The 25,846-nt window shown below is 34.3% G+C and overlaps 1 protein-coding gene across 1 annotated transcript; it reads left to right on the top strand.

Moving 5' to 3' along the window:
* Positions 1-1,725: 1,725 nt before the first annotated feature.
* On the top strand, positions 1,726-25,645 carry LOC128163224 (E3 ubiquitin-protein ligase MIB2-like). Its single transcript, XM_052826768.1, has 19 exons — positions 1,726-1,838; positions 4,295-4,508; positions 4,681-4,852; positions 5,429-5,535; positions 6,245-6,451; positions 6,988-7,112; positions 9,282-9,392; positions 12,433-12,537; positions 13,058-13,262; positions 13,777-13,922; positions 14,664-14,812; positions 15,914-16,070; positions 16,515-16,672; positions 17,270-17,396; positions 18,033-18,135; positions 18,308-18,384; positions 19,412-19,563; positions 22,457-22,705; positions 25,052-25,645. Exons 1-19 carry the CDS (start codon positions 1,830-1,832, stop codon positions 25,473-25,475), a joined length of 2,997 nt encoding a protein of 998 aa, XP_052682728.1. The 5' UTR covers positions 1,726-1,829; the 3' UTR covers positions 25,476-25,645.
* Positions 25,646-25,846: the final 201 nt, after the last annotated feature.

Here is a 25,846-nt window from a genome sequence, read left to right as displayed (position 1 = left end):
GGATTTCTTTTTGAACGTGTAAAATATATTCATTGAATATATTTTCTTACCATTAGCGGATTCGGAGAGAAGTGAAGCTACTCCGAAAGTTTCTAGATATACATGTACATGTAGTTTACATGTGTGTATGAAAATATATATTTGGAAATCCGTCTATTTCTAAAGGACCCCGCCCCTTATTTAAAAAAAAAAAATGAAGCCAAAACAAATTAATATATTCATTAAAATATAATCATTACTCATTGTAAAAGAATGTGACTCTTTATTTGAATAATCCGAAGTCACTCAAATGCCATGAATCTCAGAAACTATAAAATCGATATGTGCCAAGTTTTGTTAAGATTGGCTCAATGGTTTCATAAACAATAAAAATGTCGGCAACCACGCCACGCCGACGATGCTAGGCACCGACCGATGCGATATATTAAAAGTGGCTATAAATTGTGGGGGTTTTAAAGACATGAACATTTGCAACAATATGCATGAGCATTTCTGCAGATAATTGTTAAATGACCTTAAAACGCAAATAAAAAAAAGTTATAAATAAGATAAAATACCCCCCCCCCCGGAAATCCATATAAAAATAGTTCATATCTTGTGCTAAAATATGTCATGAACACAATATCAAAGGTGGTATTGACGTATGAAATGCAGACATTTTTTATTCAAAAGATTTAAAGATTTACCTATTGCAGAAATTGGATTAATCATTCTTTGAGTATTATGAGTATTATGAGGAGATATATAACTGTGGTCGGGGCGTTATCAAATCCAATAGAAATAAATTTGATCATCTCATGATATGGCAAAGAATAATAACCAATTACTATTTATATTTTTTCAGCAATTGTAGGATTGAATATTAAAATACCTCGCATTACCCCAAACAAAAGGTCATTTGAATTTATTTGACTGTATAGTACAAATCGATCCGCAAGGTTATCACATGCAGAGAAAGACACTGAAAATGTAAATTATGATACTTTATGCATGTACGTGTCGTGTACAATTTAAGCCCCCCCCCCCCCCCCCCTCCACGCACCGACTGCATTACATATTTATATATATCAATTATCAAATACCTGTATTGCTATGGTTATTGCGAGTAGGATTTTTCCTGGATGGGAGCTAGGAATCTAGACCGTTGGTACATGAACATGTACATTGGCAATCTACCACCCACCCACTCACCCCCCACCCCCTCGAAAACACAAAACACCCATGGATCCGCACATAGTAGGCCTATACACTTTACAGGCACGTAGCATCGTTTTTGAAAGGGGGGGGGCAGACTCATCCAAAAAATCTTGACAAGCCGAAAAAAAAAAGAGGAAAACTTTTCCAAAATCTTCAAAATCCTAATCCGGGGGGGGGGGGGGGGGGGGGGGGCTGGCGTGGTATTTAACTTCAATTTCACTCCTCATTTACTTATTCTCATATCTAATTTTACATACTCCTAAAAAAGTGGGGGGGGGGGGGGGCAACTCCATGATAATTCAATTTTTTATATGTAAATTTAAAAAAAATTGTTGCTGCGAGAAAATGTGGGGGGGGCCAGCCCCCCCCCCCCCCCCCCCCTTATGCTACGTGCCTGCTTTATGAGAAAAGATAACATTTATCTATTTAATGCTAAACGTCTTTAATATGCATTAAAAAAAATGCATTTCTATCACGTACTGACAACACGCACACGTGGATTTAATATATTTTCGACACCCCCTTTATATCTGAGGTTCCGAACGCATCGGAAGGCATCGGGCCAAGAGAAGTAGAAGTTGGAAACTACACTCCGAGTCTATACATAGCCCAGTTATGTTTAGCATATAAGAATGTCATCGGTAAGTAATGTTTACGTTTGTTTTGTCATTTTTAAAGAAAGCTTTTCTACTTTTTAAGCCATAGTTTTATAGACACACTTAGCTATGAACGGAAGAAATTGTATATTGATTATTAATGTGTAATCTACTTTCGTTTTCTTCTATACACGACAGTCATGTTGTACCGTCGGCTCTCAAGCTGTCATAACTTTTTTTATGACATTAACCTGACCGCAGGGGCTCACTTTATAGTTAAAAATTGCGATATCGATCGTCATATATACATGATATACAAGAAGTAAAATATTTGTCCACAACCTTTCTCATTGCTTTACATTCATTATTCATCCATGTGTTTTTCAGTTTCCTGGTTAAGAAAACTTAAAGATTTTATTTTTTAATATTCCAAATATTCCTGTACTGAGTATTTGTTCTGTTTGCAAGCTGCTGCATTGCACATCCAATGTTTACAAGTTTCAACTGATTGCCTTTTGAAGGGGCATGGTCACTATTTGGTCAAAATTTACTGTTTTATTATTTACTTTTTATATGCTTTTGTAATGCATTTTTGATACTCAACGAACATTTGAATGTCAGCTGTCAAGTTACAAGAGAACAGAGCTCACAAATGGTTGTTATGTTAACAATTATATGCATGTAACGGGATGGGATAAATAATGATGGACCAGACCGGGTTTCGAACCCGGGCCCCCTGAATCTCTAGTCAGGTGCTCTACCAACTGAGCTATCTGGCGCCGGTATTCGAACCGGTCTGACCGTCACATTCCTCCCCCCTTAAATGATCTTCGTCCCCGAAGATCACCCCAGGCTCTTCCCCTGGCAGGAGTTCACCTGTCAGTTCCATGGGTTGGTCACAGCACCAAATGTAACGGGATGGGATAAATAATGACGGACCAGACCGGGTTTTGAACCTAGGCCCCCTGAATCTCTAGTCAGTTGCTCTACCAACTGAGCTATCTGGCGCCGGTATTCGAACCGGTCTGACCGTCACATATGATATTAATTAGGCTTTAAAAAAATAATTAGTTCTGTGCATTTGTCACATTCATTTTAGTCCTAAACCTGGAAATTTCTCTTCAACATTCAAAATGTAAACAATAACATGACTTGAGCTTTGTATATATATAACAAAAAATTGCGAGCTCTGTATCTTGCCTATAACTCAATGACTGACACTCTAATTTTGTTGACTAATAGAAATGCTTTACTGAAGCATTGTAAACATAAAAATCAGAAATTTAAAATAGAATTTGACCAAAATTGTGATTTTGCCCCTTTAATAGTGATGTCAGTTTTGTTTTGAGATGCTATAAGGTTTATTTATGTTACACTCGATAAATAAGATGCAGTTTTATGAAATTATGAGATTAATGCCGGTCAGTACTTTGAACAATACCAGTATTAACTGATGAATATTTTATAGGCCCACTAACTTACAGAAAGGACTGTATAGTTATGGCCAGTTAATTAGATTAAATTAATCTTCCTGAGAAAAAGAGCACTATATACAATAAATGTATAAAAGTATTGTAATGTGTTATCTACTGGGTTCTTTTCAAGAGAATAGGGTGTTATATATATATATATATATATTAATAATTTTTCTTTACTCTGCCGGAGTATGAATGATTGGATTTACAACAAAATTATCAATATAAGGCGAGGTGTGTGTATGTGTCCTAGAGCCGGGCACCCTGCACCGTGTTACTTGTCAGAGTTCTTATTGTGTTCGTGGAATACCAGGTTATTTCACCCTTATTCAGGATTACTTCTGGTACCCCACCACAATTCCTCTCGACTTCTCCAACCACTGGTGCTACTTCAACCCTTGCTCTTTCTTTCTATTTTGCTTCTTCTTCTTGGACGTCTTTTCTATTCAGCTGTTATATCAATTCTCCCTGAGAAACTCTCAGCGCATCCTTATATAACATTGGGTCGTTCCAACCGTCAAAAAGGTAAACAGCTTTATGGGATAGTCCACTCTAGTCTCCTTAGATACATCCCTTTCAAGTTACCGATCGCCCAATCTTTCACCGTTACAGTATACTAAGAAATACTGTATACAAGGAAATATTCCTTTGATTTTATTTTCGCCCCTTTGGCCATCATTGTCAGCAGGTTTAAACACACAAGTGTTTCTGAACGAATTCGAGGAAGGGCCAACCTGTTTGCAAGTGAAAAAGGGCAAAAAACACACAGGGTGAAAATAACCCTGTATGTATACAGTATTCTAATTTTACCTGTGAAATATTTGGAATTTTTCTTTACTAATTCAAATAAAAGGTAACATAAGGCTGAAGAAATCGTAATTCAATAACTAAAGTTCTATAATGATAGATTTGATGGGTAATTTTTTGACCATCCGGCCTCCTAAATTTAACAAATTTTATCTATTAAGTTACATAGTGAGAATCATAACAATGGAGCCTAATTTAAAAGCTGTTTGCATGTTTCAGATAAAACCAGGGACGCGGGTTGTTCGTGGCCCGGATTGGGCCTCAAAGAAGCAGGACAACGGTGAGGGGTTTCTGGGCACCATCATATTTGTCCCCAAGGCGGGCTCAAGTGACAACCAAGTGACTGTGATTTGGGACTCCGGTCGGGAACTCCGATACCGTGCAGGGCATAATGGGAAGTACGACTTGCGAGTGTACGACTGTGCCCCCGCAGGTAAGTCTTTTCCATTAAAGCACCTCTCTTTGCCATTTTATTGATAGTTTTCATATGATGTATTTGAACAAAACAAAATTAACAGCATTTACATTTACTGACGATCCATAATTTCAATTATAAATGTTATGCAGTATGAACTGTTCTTTATTTTTGCTTTTCACTTCACAAGGAATTGTACATGACGGAGTCACCTGTAATGAATGTAAGGATTCGCCATTGAAAGGAATCCGCTGGAAATGCTCCAACTGTAGCGGAGTGAATCTATGTAGCCTGTGCTACATGAGCGACAAGCATGACGTGAACCACGGGTTCGAGCGTGTCGACACTTCCACCTCCCCAGTGTAAGATTTCTACTGTTCATTTACTTATTATTCACAGGAGTCTTCTTCTGCAACTCTTTATGGCAATATAAGTATTCTGACTGTAGCAACCTTTTTGGGCCCTCTTCAAATAAAAGCAATTGATGAAAACTCCAATATATAATAATTTCCAGCATTTTTTTTCATAAAGGTGTTTGCCAATTTATTTCATAAAAATAGATTCAGTCTAGATTTTTCATATGAGGAAAAGATTAAGAAAAGAAATAAAAGGTTAAAAATGTAAAACGGGAGAGGACATAGAGACAGCAAAAACTGTCCCAAATCCAGGTTATGATTCAAAAGAATGGGTTACCATTCTCTTTTAACTACTTAATAGCCACCAAATTATGTATTACAAGCAGAATTATATAGAATCAATGATGTATTTCTCCTTTGTGTTTAGAAATGTGTTCTGAAAATAATGCCCCATTTTTGTACAGAAGATCAATTCCAAAATATTTTAAAAGCAGGAAGAGAGGGGGGATAAATTCAATGACAGAATCCTCATAATATTTAATAGAATTTGTGTTTTGAGAATGAGGCCCGTTTTGTTCACAGATTGCCAGTTCCTCCACGGAGTAAGAGTAAGTCCATTCCAGCCAAGGGCCTGTTCCCCGGGGCAGAGGTCATCCGCGGACCACACTGGAAGTGGAAAAATGATGATGGTATGACTATCAACTTCCTAATGATAAAGCAGTCAATTAGGTGGATTATCCATCTGAATAATTCTCTTTTTGATTTTGGAGGAATATGAAAACTCAAATTCTGAAAATTGATCTAATGTCAGGATTGTCTGTTTAAACCTTCTCTTTGATATATATTTATCAACCAATTAAACCCATTTTTTTTAACAGCCACCTAGTATTTTCAATATTTTTAATACAGTGGATCCTGCTTTATATCTTTTTGATTTTGGAGGAATATTAAAACTCAAATTCTGAAAATTGATCTAATGTCAGGATTGTCTGTTTAAACCTTCTCTTTGATATATATTTATCAACCAATTAAACCCATTATTTTTAACAGCCACCTAGTATTTTCAATATTTTTAATACAGTGGATCCTGCTTTATATAAAATACTGATTTTGTCAGGAAAAAATATTATAATAATTAAACTAGAATGATAACTGAACCTAGATAAATTCATTACAAAATGTGTTAAGTTATATTAGTATGTGTCATGTGAAAACCATCTTCCACAAATCATTCCAGTACTTTGATTTGATGAATTACACGTGGTGAAGGGGACATTAGAATTTTCTTCTCAACCAATCATTTTAGTACTTTGATTTGATAAATTACAGGTTGGGAAGTGGAAATGGTAATTTGTTTCTCTACCAATCATTTCAGTACTTTGATTGGTTATATTATAGGTGGTGAAGGGGACATGGGGATGATAAAGGACGTAGTGACCTGGGAAAAGAAGTACCATAGAGGGGGTGTCAGTGTGGTATGGAAGAGTGACAACACCCCTAAAACATACAGAGTCGGGGGAGAAGGGTGCGTAGATGTCATTTACACCCGCGTGAAGGGAACCGCGTCTGGAAGAGTATACTATCCAGATCATCTTCCTGTTGTTGGTAAGATTTTAAACTGAAAAAAGTAACATTTAACTGTACCAAAAAAAAAATATCTGAAATTTTATACTCATTTCTTATTTTACAATTAAACATCAACAGACTTGAGTTGAATAGTAATTATAATAGTCGTAATGGTGAAATGTGGATTGTGTTGGATTGACAGGTTTCTAGGTTAACAGGTATGGGACATCTGTTGATATTAATGTACATTATAATTAAAATACTTTCATTGGTTTAGAATTTCCAAATGTTACAATATTTAACAAAAATATATCTTTTCAAAATGTTTTCGAAAGTTAAAAGTTTTCAAATACCCAACAGGATTCGAAGTCATGACTGACAGATTCGTAGTGCACTCTCTAACCCACTGCGCTACGCTGTTAGGTGACAATTTGGGGAAAGAATCTCTTTATAAACTTGCACTCGATATAATTATATATTTTGATATATAGTACATCACAACCTAGAGGTGTCCCATACTACCTTAAGAATCATTGTATGATCATTAAGTACTCTCATGATTTTACATCTTTTAGATGTTGTAAACCCTGGACAAATTCTGTTCAAACCTGGAGACAAAGTGCGAGTCAATCTGGCTCTGGATAACTTCAAGAGACTCCAAGAAGACAACGCAGATGGATGGAAGGACTCCATGAAAGAAGTCAGTACATGTTTAAATTTTAAGGAAATGTTGTAAATGCATGGTTGTGGCCATTTTAGAATATATTTATCTCCTTTAGAAAAAAAAAGAAGAGCACTGTTTAAATATATCAGAAAGTATTGAAATTCTAAGTTTAAATAGAAGAAAATTTTCATTACTAAATAATAGTTTAAAGATAGAAAAATAATTTCTTAGCATTTAAGGTCAGGCGCAACCTATCTTCCATTTTTTCTATTTTTTTCTATCTCCACAATGTGAAGATTTCCACATAGTAAATAAATTTTATAATTGTATTTTTATGTTATATGATTCTTTTTTTATTTAGATATAAAGTTTTCAATTTAAAATGTATAGTAAGGTTTTATTTATAAACATTCAAATGCATTTTGCATGCTTTTTTAAGGTGGCTCTATACACCACTTTTTGATGACGCAGTACGCAAAAAAGTAAATCTGGAAACATGCATTTCCGGTACTGGCTGATTTAAACTGAGGCGAATTGTATGGAAACCGCTCTTTTGAAAAATTTGCTAAATTAATAGATAAAATTTGATAATTGGAAAATTCATTACTTACCAGTAATGTGGTATGTGACACCTTCACGTTGTGTAGTATTATTTATCGAAATAAAAAATAAAATCAAGTATAAATTTTCATAGACTTTCTTTACAAATATTGATATGTTACGCCATAGCGCAGTGGGTTAGTGGGTTCACTACAAACCAGTAGGTCATGAGTTTGATTCCCGTTGAGAACAATAATTTTTTCAACTGTCCAAAAATTTCTAAAACGTATTTTTTGGGTGAATACCGTGAAAGAAAATTCTAAACCGGTTAAAATATTTCAATTATAACATACTTTAATGCACATTAATATCGACACCTAACGGGAATGAAAGGGTTGCTTTGAATTTCTCTCGGATTGGGATACATAAATCCTATTAGCCTAGTCAATGTTCCCCTTTATTTATTTGACTTAGTTTTGCATTAAAGCGAATATATTCACTTATACAGGGCAAAGTCTATAATGAAATATGTATGTATTTATCATTCCAACATTATATTAAGGAAATTTTCTTCAACTCAAAAAATGAAAAGTCCCCAAGGTGTTTGGGCCTTGGGACTTAGGAACGATAACCCTTACCTAAAGAACTTTCATACCAAATAAAATTTAAAATATTTTTTGTGTTTATTTGCAATGGTTTTCATTCAATTTTTTACGTCACATTCATTAAAATATATTTTCTTATAACATCAAGCAACTTTTTCAGTTGATTTGTCAACAGAGTAAGAAAATATGAAAAATTATGTTTTGGGGAAATACTAAAAAAAATTGCAATAATAACATTTTTGAATGTTAAGAAGTGTTATATTTTTTTTATGTGTCCGAAGGAAATATCCATCATATGACAAAATAATTTCCCTCAATTTGTTGATAGCTGTCTTTTTAAAAAATATTTTACAAAAACACGAAAAAACATTAAAAAATTCTTTAAAAATACCTATAGTATCCCTATCGTCATTTTAATATTTGATAAGTATATGTTTTGTGGTCTTGTATTGAAAATTGAAATAAACTGTGGGTGTATAGAGCCACCTTAAGGTAAATTCAAAATATTCTCGCTCCGAAAAAAGCCTGGTAATCTACCCTGAATTTTTTGGAATTAACAGGTTTAAATGTTAATAAATAAGAAATAAAATATTAAGGAAAGTTATGTAAAATTGAGGAACGTCTGGTTTATCCTTAAAGTAGAACTGATGGGTAAGGGGTGGGGGAGGGGGTGTGGAGGGAATGCCCTTTTCTATAGACTATTGAGGATTAGATTTGTATTGTTATTCCCTCAATTTTTCCTACAATGCTTACAAGGAGCTATGATTTAAGGAATTAATAATCCCCTAACTAAGCCTTTGAAATAATAATAAATGAGTTTTTAAACATCTGTAAACTTGATCATGTCTGCAAAAAGGGATTTGGAGATGAAAAAATCATTCTGATTAGTCTTTTAAATACTGGTAGATGTCAATTGATACATAATGTAAGATTGAATAAAAAATTGATTGAATTGGATATGAAATATTTTTAGTAAAATTCTTTTATCTATTCTATTTTCAATTTTAAGGTAGATCCATCTGAAGGATAAATTTTTGACCATCTTTTTTCTTGGTTTCAGTGCATCGGGGAGTTAGGAACCATTGTACAGATGTTGTTCCAAGGAAAATCCTGCCGTGTACAGTACATGAATGGCAAAATAGAGAACATCAACAGAGCTGCATTGACAAGGGTAGATAATCTATTGATTAATCAAAGTACTGAAAGTACTGACTTGCTTAGAGAATTTTTATCAACAGTTAGATTTCTTTTAATGGTTTTTAAGCCTGCCTTTAAGCCTGAGTTAAAACAAGTTAAAAAAGATATCTTTTTATGTACATGTAAATTCACACACAAAAAATCGGTTTTATAGGTTTATTGGAAAAATATGTATTGATATCAGGTATTGATTTCATGGTTTTTTCTAAAAATAGAAATTTTGTTACAACAACTTTTTTGTTTAAAAAAATTATGGAGCACACCATCCAATCGTTCAGTGAAGATCAATTGATTTATTCAACATGTTTCAAAATATAATACGCGGCTATGTTAAGGCTTTCCGAAGCTAAATATATATCAAAAAATGATACTATTTTAATTATGGAAAAATACTTTAACCGAGCAAGTTTCTTTAAACTTTTATTACATAAATTAACAGAGACACCCAACACTATATTTGATGTATTTTTGTGACGTCATATATTTTTCTTGAGCACGTGAACGGTGTATTCTAACACAGTAAATAATCTATAAAAATCACATCGGCGCAAGTGAATAATGACATTAAATCAAAAATATTTTTATGAAAAATCCTTCGATAAGTAATGTATTTTGCAGTTCTAGCTGGGGGTTCATATAAATATTTCATTTATTTGAAATATTGTCAAAACATTTCGCACCGCCATCAAAATTAGGCACATTTTTACCTTTTAGGCTCGATTTACACAAAATCATGTCAATTGGTAGGTTTCCCCCAGCAAGATTCACATTGGTACTTATTTTCTCTCCTGATTTCACTTAAAATATACCGTAATCCGGTGAATATAATACGCACTTTTTTCCCAGGATTTTTTAACCTGAGGAAGGGGTGAGTATTATACATCCCTATAGGATTTTGAATTTTTTTTTCCCTAGCAGAAGCACGGGGTATCATACTAGTAATGTATTTTGCAGTTCTAGCTGGGGGTTTATATAAATATTTCATTTATTTGAAATATTGTCAAAACATTTCGCACCGCCATCAAAATTAGGCACATTTTTACCTTTTAGGCTCGATTTACACAAAATCATGTCAATTGGTAGGTTTCCCCCAGCAAGATTCACATTGGTACTTATTTTCTCTCCTGATTTCACTTAAATTATACCGTAATCCGGTGAATATAATACGCACTTTTTTCCCAGGATTTTTTAACCTGAGGAAGGGGTGAGTATTATACATCCCTATAGGATTTTGAATTTTTTTTTCCCTAGCAGAAGCACGGGGTATCATACTAGTAATGTATTTTGCAGTTCTAGCTGGGGGTTCATATAAATATTTCGTTTATTTGAAATATTGTCAAAACATTTCGCACCGCCATCAAAATTAGGCACATTTTTACCTTTTAGGCTCGATTTACACAAAATCTGGTCAATTGGTAGGTTTCCCCCAGCAAGATTCACATTGGTACTTATTTTCTCTCCTGATTTCACTTAAAATATACCGTAATCCGGTAAATATAATACGCACTTTTTTCCCAGGATTTTTTAACCTGAGGAAGGGGTGAGTATTATACATCCCTATAGGATTTTGAATTTTTTTTTCCCTAGCAGAAGCACGGGGTATCATACTAGTAATGTATTTTGCAGTTCTAGCTGGGGGTTCATATAAATATTTCGTTTATTTGAAATATTGTCAAAACATTTCGCACCGCCATCAAAATTAGGCACATTTTTACCTTTTAGGCTCGATTTACACAAAATCATGTCAATTGGTAGGTTTCCCCCAGCAAGATTCACATTGGTACTTATTTTCTCTCCTGATTTCACTTAAAATATACCGTAATCCGGTGAATATAATACGCACTTTTTTCCCCAGGATTTTTTAACCTGAGGAAGGGGTGAGTATTATACATCCCTATAGGATTTTGAATTTTTTTTTCCCTAACAGAAGCACGGGGTATCATGCTACTGTATTACCCATGCTGTTCACAGACAAGCCTGATACCTCGCTATACATAGTAACATACTTCATTGCCACATATATATTATTATTTAACCCTTAGGAAATGATTGTCATAGCATGTAATTAAAGAAAATGTATACTTAAAGTCTGTTAATAAATAAACTGTTTCAAAATGGCTTTTAAAAATTAATTTGAACTGCCTATTCTTTATCTCGGTTACAAATAGCACGTGGCCATCCAAGCCCGCATTCTATTAATAACAGCTGTAATGGCGGCATACACGGGATCTTTGAAAACAGCTTACGCATCATTTTGCTCATTTTTAACCATTTTCAGGTAATGCTAATTGATTTATTGCAAATAATTCTATACCCTATTCCATTAATTGAAGCCATTGTTGTGCCCCATTTCCGGTACCGTATTCCCACGATGAAGTTGAGTGTGCATACAAAGTATAACTGCTTTGTTGATACTCAGGATTACCGTTTGGTTAATTTTTTTGATGCGTATTGTACATCCCAACAAGCTTTTTTTCACCACTTTCAGGCCCAAAGTGGGGGTGCGTATTGTACACAACTGCGTATTATATTCACCGGATTACGGTACTAAGATTGTTTTTATCTTTCACTTGTGCCAGGCCGTTTTTTATATGCATATACATATCACCATTCATTAGATTACACGTAGCAGGGGGAGTCTCAAAACCATTAGTTTATGAATAGTTATTTACCTATTACGAAGCTTAAAAACTGTTGATTTTTTTTATACTCCATATCGGTGATATTGAATTTAGTATCACTAGTATTTACAACAGTGTCTATGTATAGGAATGAAGCGGTTTTATTATGCACAATGAATATCACTTATTACGTTACGATACATTCCCTTAGACCGATCAAAAGGAATGCAGATCGTGACGTCAAAGTTAACTATGACGTCATATCTTATTAAGTACAGACAAGTGACTTTCTACATATCGCTGGTGAAATTAATTGGGCAGCCTTAACATAGCGGCGTACCATTGATGTCTCTGTTCTGAGTGTCTGATGTTGTTTAGTTTTCTCTCTGACAGGTCCACACGTTTACACAAGGGGAAGCTGTCACCATTCTCTCCGACTCAACCAAGGTCAAAGAACTGCAGGATGGACATGGGGGCTGGAACGATGACATGAAGACAGTGAGTGTCTCAGAAAGGAAGGGTGTGATAGAGATGTGGGGGTAAAGGGTGTCATGTGATGAGGGGGTGGGAGGTGGAGTGATGAAATGAAGACAGTGAGTGTCCACATAAAAGGTAAAAGTTGAGAGTGTCATTAGGATTGGGGGGGGGGGGGGGGGGATGTATGAAATTTTGACGTATGAAATGAAGACAGAGGTAAGGGAAAAGAGTGTCATTGGGAGGGGATGGAAATGAAGACAGTTAGAGGTAAGGGTAAAGGCTGTCATGGGGGAGGGGATGGAACAATGAAATGAAGACAGTGATTATCTTTTAGGGGCAAGGGCAAAAGTGCTATGGGGTTTGGGGAGGGGACCCAGGGGTAAGGGGGAGGGGGGAGGGTTGCATGATCGTATGAAATGGAGAGGAAGAGTGTGAATCAGGCTAGGATGCAATAGGGTAGTGATGTAATGAGAAAGGAATTTGAGTCCCTCAAAGTTCATTTAAAAAGATTTCATTTGATGTAATTATTTCTACTTTTAAGGCGCTTGGAAAAAATGGCCGCATTGTGAGAATAGACCAAGATGGTGATATCCGGATCAAGGTTGAAGACAAAACCTGGATCTTTAGTCCAGTCTGTATTAATCCGATGGATAATCAGGCAGTTGCCAAAGAAATTCCTGCTATTCCGCCTGCTGAATGTGTGGATTCTGATGTGGATTCAGATGTTGCAGATACACAGTCAAATGGTAAGTCGAATGTATGTACTCCAATGCCATAGTTCAGTAGTTTGCTGTCATTGATTTCCAATTAAAGCACTACTTCCACAGCGGTAGCATTTGGAATCAAGGGTAGACTATCCAATTTAAACATTGAACCAGTACTGTTAAGACTAAACTTATTATTTCATTGTTAAAAAATTGATTGGCTACAAATTTCCAGAAATATTTCGACAACTAATCAAAAGGCTTTGTTGAGTATGATGGCATCTATCTTTACATATTACACTACATGATTCCTATGGGTGTTCCATGGGTCTATACCTCAGAACTCTTCTAGAAAAAGCCCAAGAATTCATATTTAGAAAAAAAAGTGCGTAATTATTCAAGAAAGTGCGTAATTATTCAAATACCACAAAGAAACTACTTGCCAAAATTACATATATCGTTTATTTAAAAAAAAAAAAATTAACTCCCACCAGTACGTCAGACTCTGTACTTTGATTGAAATTTGGACTCACTTGAATTGAAACTTCCATTGAAGATGTGGCTGAAGCTATTGCACAGCTGTACGTGGACATGTTACGAGGGATGCCAGGCCACTCCGAGGGGGCGGTCAGTATTGTGCAGGCAGCAGGTCAAGGTGACCTACAAGCAGTCAAGGACTGGGTCAAAAATAATCCCGATAAGGTGAAGCATAATTATTGTGATTTTCTTTTTTTTCTTTCTCTATCTTTGTCTCTCTCTCTCTGCCATTGTAAAGTACTATAAAAACATCTCTCTCCCTATCTCTCTGTCTTTAATAATTATTGTAAAGTAATATGAACCCAATACATGTACATTCTTTCTCTCATTCTCTTTTTTTCTCCCTCTGTAATTTTCTCACTTCTACCCTTTCTTCTCCATTTGTCTTTGTTCCTCTCTTTCTTTTTCTTTCACTCTCTGCAAAAGAACTGTTGAATTATAGATTTTTTGGAGACAAATTTTCATGAATTTTAAAAAATTTTCAAAATTGAAAAAAAGGATAAATAGAGATATTGTATTCTGTGATGAAGATTTTCTTTTAATTAGAATATGATTATGTAAAATTACAAACTTTGGTGCTAATAACTTTTATTGCAATTTGGTTACTACTTAACTATACTTTGTCCAACTTCAATTACCTGCTATTTTGTTAGCAATTTGATAATAGTAGAAGCTTAAGTTCAAATTAATTTATAATTATGTAAGTTAGTAATCAGTTCAGGAGGGAAAATATACACTCAGAAATTCTAAATATTTTGTTATACCTGGTATATCTCTTGAAAATTGAAATATGATAGGTCTATCTAGTCTGAGAACAATACAACAAGAGATTCTGAATTGTATATCAATTCAAGGGTCAATTAAAATTTAAGAGATTCATTTGTAAAATATGTTTTACCACTATAGATTGATCAAAAAATTGAAGGCAAGACGGCCTTACAAATCGCCTGCTACGAGGGATATGTTGACATTGTAAGGTTTCTGCTCCAAAATAAGGCTAATCCAGATCTGAAGGACTCGGAGGAAGATAGTCCATTGCACTACAGTGCTTTTGGGTATGAAAATTGTCATTTACTATAAATTCCTATTTAAACTCAGAAATAAATTATCGTGCAAAATCGGAAGAAGTATTCATTGCAAATTACACTTTAAATTTTCTGACATTTGTTTACTACATATAATGTCAGCAAAGTTTAGCACTTATGAATTTAAATTTTCAGGATTTCATACAAAATGGCTCCGTTATCGAATAAAGTATTTGCATAAAATAGGGAATCTACAGTAGACCAAAAAATATGTTTTGGTTATCAAGGGCCATTATATTAGGTCAAATGCTCCTGCATTTACATTTATTAATATTTTTGCTATTTTGAAAAAGGGAATTAAAAATTTTCAATCTTGAAGGTAACATTTTTGGTTGAATCAATCCCCTTTGCAAAAATACAAATAAAATGCATGCCTGTGGTAATATATATTGAAAAAAAAAATTAAAAAATAAATATATTATTGTTGGCTTTAGAATTCAAAGATTAGACTTAAAAGCTTCATACATGTACTCACATTACATATACATATATTTTCCATTTATTAACCAATGATGAATTCTTAATATATAATTCTTCAAAATAAAATTGAATGTAGCATACAATTGGGACAAAAGTCCCTAAAATTTAACTGATAATTTTACAAAATCATAGTCATCTTTCCCACTGAGAGTTATTGCTCCTAGAAATGACTGTTTTTTCCTTAAATGTTCAATTTGATTACAGTAAAGATTAGTTAGGTGTAGAATAAATTGACTTTTTAGTAATCGTAAAATTACTATCAGAAAACACCCACATTTTGCTACTAAACATCAATTTGTCAAAATAAGGCAATCTTCATGACGTCATTTCTACATTATGACGTCACTGTGGTGATAACCTTTTACACTCTTATTTTTAATATGATTAAAACTATCTTTCACCTTATTTTTAAAGCTTTTTATAAAAACTTTGATTTAGGGGGCAAAAAATGCAAATACTGCACATAATCCTTTATTTGCAATGATAAGGATTCACAAACATTGCTAACATTTTTCACATGCAAATGTTGTTTTTACAATATGAATGTATTCACAGACAAATTTTGGTTAACTTTACTTTTGATTAACACAGAGTGGAGCATCAAACAATGGTGGAACTCTTGAAGGCAGGGGCAAATGCCAACATTGTAAACAAAGGAAAACAAACACCACTCCACATTGCTGTCGGAAAGAAAAGTCCAGAGTGTGTCAAGGTCCTAATGAGGCATAAGGCTGATCCTTCATTCAAGGTAAATCCCTGATAAAGGCAAGGTTTTTAGTCAAAATTTAAACAAATCCTTGCAAAATTTTACAGTCACTGTAGATTCCTAATTAAACGTGAGAAATTAATTTCCGTGTAAAATCGCGAGAAGCAACCCTCACAGATTTTAAAATCTCGCTTCTATTTTTCAGACAGTTTTGAACTTTAGGAAATTATAACAAAAAATTGGTGACCGCGATTTAATATTTTCACAATTTAATACAAAACACCAGAATCGTGGAATTAAGTACTCGCATAAATAAGAAATTTACAGTATAACAAACTCAGATAAAACAATTACAGAAAAAGTCGTTAAAAAAGGTAAATTCTTTTATTTTGCACAATGTTTGATGGTTCAATATCTGTATTTGTACATGTAAATAAAATAGTAATCACTCCAATTCTCTTAAGCCCAGTTGCCTCCTTTCTTTAGGACAGTGATGGAGATACTCCTATGCATGATGCTATCACACAGCAGTGCAGCTTTGAGATTATTGAGGCTGTTTTGGGCAGTCCTAAAGCCAGACACGAAGAAAACAACTCTAAAGGCTTTAATGTCCTGCAGTGGGCAGTTATGAAGAATGCTGGGCCGTAAGTATTTTAAGGTGGTATGAGACACCTCCATGTTGTGACATATTGGTGATCGAGATATAAACAATAAAATGATGTAATTTTATAGTTTCTTTCACAAAACTGTCACCTAACAGCGTAGTGCAATGGGTTAAATGGTTCACTGCGAATCTGTGTGTCAGAAGTTTTAATTCCACGGGTAATTTTTACCTTACAAAAAAATATTTAACACATAATTTATTGGCAGATATTGTAAAATTTTAAATTCTAAACTGGTTTAAGTATTTAAATTATAATGTACTTTAATCCACATTAATATCAACATATGTCCCATACCACCTTGATTCAAAATTTTAAGATATTTCCTATATGAGTGTTGATTTTGTTATGGAGGCTGTGTGATCAAAGAGGTTCCCAATGCATCAGGTCTATAATCAAAGAAAGGCCTTTGATTATAGTTAAAAAAGAAGCCTCCACTATATAGCCTTTTAACACTGAATACCAACTCCATGTCTTTTTTTCATGCTACAAATTTTCTATTTCACAGAAGGTTACACAGTACACCCATCTTGAAAAAAATTCATGAAAGTTAATTTTTAGTTGTTTGTTTCATTGAAGGGCTGTAAATGTGATAATTGAGAAGAATAAATCGGTGGTTAATGAACAGATGTCGGAAGGCTTCACAGCCCTGCACATTGCAGCTGCCAATGACCATGTGGAAATAGCTAGCGCTCTTATTCGCAAGGTAAATCAATTCGCTAGTAATGTTTTACTTCAACAATTGTCTGGTTTTAAGGGCAATATTTACTGTGCATATCTAGAATCCTATTTTTATTTCGCAAGTCGAAGAATCTTCAAAGAGAAATGCCATTTATTTTCTGTTTAACTGATGCAATTTTTTTTAAAAGAATGAATTAAATCTGTTCTATCTCTAATTACCGGTAGATATTTTAAAAGTCCTTTTATTGTATTTGAACTCTTTACCAAACACAATAAGTATTATGATTTCTGTGTGTCTAAAATAGCATCTTCACAATGTCAGGGGTCCTGAGTCCACTTGTGGCCGTGGGGACCCCTGACATTGTGAGGATGCTAAAAGAGTGACAAATTTAAAACTCACACATGATTATATGTATCCCTCAGTATGTAATAACACATGTTTTGCAATAAATAGATTCAAATTGGAAAAAATAGTATGTCATATCAGATCTTTATTTTGACTTATTTTTTGTATTTTTGAATACGGTAGGATACAGGATTTATAGTTGGGAAAAAAATGTTGAGCAATTAATTTTGTTGTATAGAGTTTGTTGTTTCATAAATAATGATGAAGAATACAATGTACAATGTAGTAACACTGTATATTATTATTTTTCTTTAGGGTGAATGTAATATCAATGCTACAGACAAAGATAAGAGGACTCCCCTGATTATCTGTGTATCCCAAGGTCACACAAGAATTATGGAAGTGCTCATAGCTGCATGTAAGTCGCTGTCCATCTCTCTCTCTCTCTCTGTCTTTCTGTCTCTGTCTGTCTGTCTCTCCACAATTAAAATGACTATACAGTCATAAATATGAATTTTAAAGTTTGTTTCTACATAAGAGATGGCTATTGCATAGGTTATGACCCATGACCTTTTGACCTTCTGTTACAGGTTGCGAGGTCAATGCCCAGGACAACAGTGGGAACACAGCGTTACATGTGGCTCAGATGAAGAAGTCATTACCAGGGGTAAATACTCAGTGTGGTTTAATTTAATTTCAATATGTGATATATAGATCATCCATTACTGTTGTTTAATAAGATTATGGCAAGGCATTTACTTGTATTTGGATTTTTATAAACCTTCTCTGGGAAAAAAAACTTTCACCTGTTTGTTATTTTGGTACATGTAAGATTGTCTAAATGCATGCAGTGAGCATGAATCATTTTCTTTTTAAAAGTTTGTACTGCAATAAGCTTGCACTGCCATAATAAGTTTGACTGAACTTGGCACATCGTTTATTTAAGGTCAAAAATCTAGTTTGAGAGCATAGTAAATTAGTTTAATTTAAGGAATGAATTCAATATTTATTTGTTTTATACGATATAAAATGGTTTGGGACAGTTTACGCTTTATAAACCGCGAAGCGGTTTATAAAAAAGCGTAAACTGTTTCAAATCATTTTATATCGTATAAAACTAATAAATATTGAATTCATTGCTTAAAATTTAATTTTTTTACTCTTCATTGTAGATAAAAACGGTCATTTGACCTTTAAAATGACGTAAAATTGTACAAAATTCAAGCGTAACGTCAGGCGTATTGATATGTTTTTGACGTTAGTCTTACTATGACGTAGGCAACATTCTTTATATGATATAAAATAATTTTTCTAGCCAATCAGAAAGCGCGTTACAACCAGAATTAAATTATTTACAGTCATAAGTTAGGTTTTGAAAAATTGACTTGAGCCCTTTTAGACTCCTTGTTGAATTTATGTCAAGGTCAAATTTTAAATCCGATTATAGAACATACCAAATAATTTAATGTAAAATGAAGATTAAAGCCTAAGCAAGGATTCATTTTACAAAAGAAATAAAGACTAAATTTATGAATGCTTGTTAATCACAATCAGTGTTTCACACCTGTTAAATATAATTATGGAAATCAAAATGGTAGTAAAAAAGGTTTTATCTAATTGAAGACTGAAAATATTTACGGCTTGGTCGTATTTCTTTTGTAAAACACAGTACTGAGCCCGTTTTTTTATTGCAGCTGATACAGATGAAACAGGAGGACAAAAATGTTGGCACGAAGATTATCTGTGCCTTACTAGAGGCAAAGGCTGACCTGTACATTAAGAACAAAGAGGGAAGAACTCCTCTAGATTTGATGGAGGATGAAACCATCAAACACTTCATGATCATGTAAGTTTGGCAGATGCAAATGTGGTAGAGTTAACCCTTTAGCTTGACCAGTATATATATATAGTGCTGGACTTCCATGCCAGAGGGTCTGGTTTCAAACCCCAGCAGAGGGAATACTGTAAATTCCTTATATTACGCGAGTACTTGATTCCGCGACTCCGCTTGTTTGTGTCAAATCGCGAGAATTTAAAATCGCGACCGTTTAACTTTTCTCCTTATTTCTCATAGTTTTCAACTCTCAGAAAATAATGGCGATATTTTAAAATTCGCGAAGGATACTTCTCGCGATTTTACGCGGATATTAATTCCTCGCGTTTAATTAGGAATGTACAGTATTTGTCTTTGTTACACAAATTCTATAGAGCTACAGAAAAGTAGGTATTTTTAACTAATTCTACAAAGAAATGCTTACAAACTTTAAAAAAATAAAAATTTTCCCATGGTGTACTGTATCTTGCTCAACTATAAATGAAAAAATATACATACATGTATACTTATATTGATACCACAAAAAGACCACTGAGTAACATGACGGCCACATTTAAGTCTAAAGCAAGGAAGCTTTAGTCATCTGGTTATTTTGAAAAATAAATATAGTTATGCTATTTTTATTTTTGGTAAGTTTTTATGTCATTCATGTTGAGCATAAATCAAGGAAATATTGTAATTAAAATCTTTAGTTAACTGGTCATTTTCTAACAAAGTTTGCTAATTCTATTTTTAGTATTTAAAAAAAAAAAAACAGAAATTAAATATCCACAGAAAATACTCTTTATTCCATCTGAATTTGCACACCTGTTTCTGATTGGTTGTTACAGAAAAGATGTGAACAAATTTTTATTAAAAGCTCACCTGAGCTGAAAACTCAAGTGAGCTTTTCTGATCAAAATTTGTCCGTTGTCTGTTGTCGGCGTTGTCGTTGGCGGCGTTGTCTTTGTAAACTTTTCACATTTTCTTCTTCTTCTCCAGAACCACTGGGCAGATTTCAACCAAATTTGGCACAAAGCATCAATAAGTGAAGGGGATTCAAGTTTGTTCAAATGAAGGGCCATGCCCTCTATATAGGGGAGATAATTGAGAATTATTGAAAATTTGTTGGGTATTTTTAAAAAATCTTCTCCTCAAAAACTATTCAGCCAGAAAAGCTTAAACTTGTGTGGAGGCATCCTCAGGTAGTGTAGATTCAAGTTTGTTCAAATCATGGTCCCCAGGGGTAGGGTGGGGCCACAATAGGGGGATCAAGTTTTACATAGGAATATATAGAGAAAATCTTTAAAAATCTTCTTCTCAAAAACTATCAGGCCAGAAAAGCTGAAATTAAAATGGAAGCATCCTCAGGTAGTGTAGATCCAAGTTTGTTCAAATCATGGTCCCCAGGGGTAGGGTGGGGCCACAAATGGGGGATCAAGTTTTACATAGGAATATATAGAGGAAATCTTTAAAATTCTTCTTCTCAAAAACTATTAGGCCAGGAAAGCTCAAATTAAAATGGAAGCATCCTCTGGTAGGGTAGATTCAAGATATTCAAATCATGGTCCCTAGAGGTATGGTGGGGCCACAAGGGGGGGGGGGTCGATTTTTACATAGGAATATATAGAGAAAATCTTCTTCTCAAAAACTATTAGGCCAGGAAAGCTCAAATTTGAGTGGAAGCATCCTCAGATAGTGTAGTTCAAGTTTGTTACAATCATGGTCCCCGGGGGTATAGTTTCAAGTTTGTTACAATCATGTTCCCCGGGGTAGAATGGGGCCACAATTGGGGGATAAATTTTTATTCAGGAATTTATTAAGAAAATCTTTTAAAAAATTTCTTTTAAAAACTATTAGGCCAAGAAAGCTCAAATTGGCGTGTAACCATCCTCAGATAATGTAGATTTGTTCAAATCATGGTACCTGGGGGTAGGGTGGGGCCACAATGGGGGATAAATTTTTATATATAGAGAAAATCTTTAAAAATCTTCTTCTCAAAAACTATTTGGCCAGGAAAGCCCAAATTTGAGTGGAAGCATCCCCAGATCGTATAGATTTAAGTTTGTTTAAATAATAGTCCAGGGGTAGGGTGAGGCCACAATGGGGGATGAATTTTTACATAGGAATATATAAAGAAAATCTTTAAAAATCTTCTTTTTAAAGACTATTTGGCCAGAAAAGCTTAAGCTTGTGTAGAGGCATCCTGGGGTAGTGTAAATTCAAGTTTGCAAAATCACAGTCCCTAGCTGTAGGGCGGGGCTGCGATGGCAGTTTGAATTTTTACATAGGAATATATAGAGAAAATCTTTAAGAATCTTCTTTTTAAGGACTATTTGGCCAGAAAAGCTTAAACTTGTGTAGAGGCATCCTGGGGTAGTGTAAATTCAAGTTTGCAAAATCACAGTCCCTAGCGGTAGGGCGGGGCCGCGATGGCAGTTTGAATTAGGAATATATAGTGAAAATCTTTAAAAATATTTTGGGAAAGTTTTCGGTCCAAAACTCAGTACTTAGTTTGAAAGCACAGGTTGTGCAAATTTAAGTTTGATGAAACCATGATTCCCTAGAGAAAAGTGGGGCCACGAAATGGGGGGGGGGGGGGTATATAGGAATAGAGAAAAACTTCTTACAGGTACCAGAACAAAAGGGGCTTGGTATTTACCAAAAAAAAAAGATGTTGATAAAAATTGGCAGATTTTGAAATTTTTTTGCAATTGTTGCTCTGGTGGGCGATGTGGCCCCTGGGCCTCTTGTTATTATTAGTTTAATGATAATTTCATTTAGTTTAAGTCTATCGAAAACATAAACATGAAATTTTAAAAATCCGCAAGAGTTGATTTTACACATTATTAATTTCTCGTGTTTTATTAGGAATCTACAGTAAATTTATGATAAAACTGATGAATAATTTTTATGATTCTGGTAGGTTGTCTGAGAAAGCAAAGGCAGCCAAATTCCAGACGACACAAAGAGGCGTGATGATCCCATCCGACTGGGTGAAAATGGATCGAGGGGAACCGTACAAACGCGTCCTACTTTCATCAGATGGTGGGAATGGTATGATGGAAAAGGAGTATCAAATGGTGGCTGAGAAGTTCAAAAAGACGCTGGGACAGGCTAAAATCCTACAGATTGAGAGAGTTCAGAACCCGTATTACTGGGAGTGTTACCAGTTGTAAGTGACATTAAATTAATTTTAGTGAAATCAAAGGGTGCACTGGAATTTTTTTCAAGTTGTTGTAAAATAGATTACACTTGAAGTATAAAGGTTTCAGTATATTTAGTCATATGACTATTGTACAGTTGTTGACTGGGGTCGAAGGCAACAGTTGATCTGTTGGACAGGCTCGCAAACTGTTGCCCAAGGCCAAATGCCCGATACACAGTCAACAACTGTTTTGTTATACCCCTTCTAATCAATAACATGTTTTCGCGGAATGTGATGTCACCGGTCAACAGTCTTTTTTAACAGTCGATTTTAACAGTTTCAATCTAACAGTTCCAGTCCAACAGTCAAAAGGCTGGACTTTATTCGTATAGAGTTATTTAGTAACTGTTTTACAGGGGTATAACAAATGATTATATTATGTATTATAAGTGTTTGAAATTAAAAGGTATATACTGTAAATTCCTTAATTTACTCGCGTACTTAATTCCCTGATTCCGCTATTTTATGTCACCAATTTTTGGTTATTATTTTCTATAGTCCAAAACTGTGTGAAAAATAAAAGCGAGATTTTAAAATCTGCAAGGACTGCTTCTCGCAATTTTACGCGGATATTAATTCCTTACTTGAAAATTATTGTTAGCTGTCGTCTTTTATGTCAGTTAGTTATTCTTGTAATTTTTTCATGATTTTATGTACATACTGTAAATCAACTTTTATATGCAGAGACTTTATTTTTCGATTCAACAGATATAAACTGGTTCGCAGCAACTTATTTTCATGAACAAGCCTTATCAACATTCATGTTGTTATAACAACCACATAAAAATAACTGGCTATTGGCAAAAAATGTTCGGGACAAAGACACTATTGTGAAACTCGCGAAACTTCTCATCCGAATAAAAGTTGGCTTACAGTATTTTATTAAATCACCTGAGCTGATAGCTCAAGTGAGCTTTTCTGATCATATTTTGTCTGTCGTCTGTCTGTCTGTCCGTAAACTTTTCACATTTTCAACATCTTCTCAAGAACTACTGGGCCAATTTCAACCAAACTTGACACTAAGCATCTCTAGTCAGAGGGAATTCAAAGTGATGAAAATTAAGAATCATGCTTTTTTTTCAAAGGGAGATACCTTAATAAAGAATTATTGAAAATTTTAAAGAAATTTTCAAAAATCTTTTTCTCAAAAACTAATGACCCAGGAAAGCTGAAACTTGTGTGGAAGAACCCCAGGTAGTGTAGATTGAAAGTTATGAAAATCATGATCCCCAAGGGAAGGGTGTGACCACAATAGGGGTAAAAATTTTACATAGGAAAATATAGAGTAAATCTTTAAAAATCTTCTTCTCAGAAACTAATCAGCCAGGAGAGCGAGCTGAAACTTTTGCGGAAGCATCCTCAGGTGATGTAGATTGACAGCTATGAAAATCATGACTCTGGGGGTAGGGTTTTGCCACATTGGGGGGGGGGGTGTCAAATTTTTACAAAGGAATATATACTGTAAATCTTTAAAAATCAACTAAAGGGCCAGGAAAGCTTAAACTTGTGTGGAAGCATCATGAGGTAGTGTAGATTGAAAGTTGTGAAAATCATGATCCTCAGGAGTATGGTTGGGCCACATCGGGGGTCAAAATTTTACATAGGATTATATAAAGTATATCTTTTAAAATCTTCTTAGAAACTTATCAGCCAGGTGTTTCTTAAAAATTGTTTAGACTTTGACCCCTGGATGATTCTTGGGCCACACAAGGGATTTAGAGTTTGATGTAGGTTTATATCCTATATATAAACAATTGTTTAGGATCTTTTTGAGAAATGCAATGCTCAACATGTAATATGACTATAAAATCATCCTGTTAAAAGGGACTAATGATAATAAACATAAGAATATCCAGGGGAGGGTGAATAGATTGTTATTTAATATACAGGATAACATTGTACAGGTAGTTTGTAATGACTCCATTTGTAATGACTCCATTAAGTTGATTTTATCATACCTATTGTTCTTCAGGTGAGCAATGTGGCCCATAGGCCTCTTGTTACATGAAAAGTTGGTAGTCAATGTAAGATTTTCTCTTGTAAGTCGTTGCATGGCTTTTGCTTTAAGTCACTATAGTGTAAGCTTGCCTTCAAGTTGCCCAATTGTGAGTCACTGTTTTCTGTCAGTGTTTGAGTCATTGTAAGGTGTTTGTAGTAATTTAAGGGAATAAGCTTATGAGTAAATGTTAATTGTCAATTCCTAAGTCATTGTAAACATATATAAATCATAGCAAACTTGTTATTCATGGCAATTTGTTTTTGTTGTTGTAAATTTTCAGCTTTGCTTCTAATCGATTTAATTTTCATTATCAGGAAGAAGCTGCAATTAGAACAGCAATATGGAGGCAGCGGCTGTTCCAACGAGAAAGAGTTATTTCATGGTACATTACCAACCTATGTTGATGTCATTTGTAAAGACAACCTGGACTTTCGATTGGCTGGGGAGAGAGTGGGCACCTTGTTTGGGAAGGGTACATACTTTGCCATAGACGCCAAGTATTCGGACTTGTATTCACAAGTCGACAAAGAGAAGAACAAATTCATGTTCCTTGTCAAAGTCTTGTGCGGAAAATGTGCTCTAGGAGACACAAAGTATTCCAGACCCCCACCCGTTGATCCCAAAAATCCCACTTCAGAATTGTACGATTGCTGCGTGGATAATGTGGACAATCCACGAGTTTTCTGTGTGTTTGATAGAAATCAGTACTATCCACAGTACCTCATCAAATATAAGTAAATTCAATGAATTTACTTATACAATGAATTCAATATGTGAAACGCTTTATTTTTTACTTTTTAATATTTTTGTCTTAACATGATAAAAAAAGATGAATTAACATCTGAAAGTGTATGTGATGTGTATATTTTGCTTCTCCTTAAAATAAAATAAACTATATCAACCAAAAATGTTTTTACAATTTCTTGAGGGTTTTGTTGTGGTAAGGGGTAGGGAATGTAATGTAATTTGATTCTTTAAGCTCTTAGCAAGTTAACAGTTACTGTAGCACATCCTGAAGAATTCTTTGTTTTTCTGTCATCTTAGTAACTATATTGTAAGTGGGCTGGTACATCCTACAATATCTGTAAACACTTTCAATTTCTCTGAAT

Source organism: Crassostrea angulata, chromosome 9 (genome assembly GCF_025612915.1).
Source record: "Crassostrea angulata isolate pt1a10 chromosome 9, ASM2561291v2, whole genome shotgun sequence".
NCBI lineage: Eukaryota > Metazoa > Mollusca > Bivalvia > Ostreida > Ostreidae > Magallana > Magallana angulata.
The sequence above is the reverse complement of the archived record's forward strand: the minus strand, read 5'-3'. Positions and strand labels throughout refer to the sequence as shown.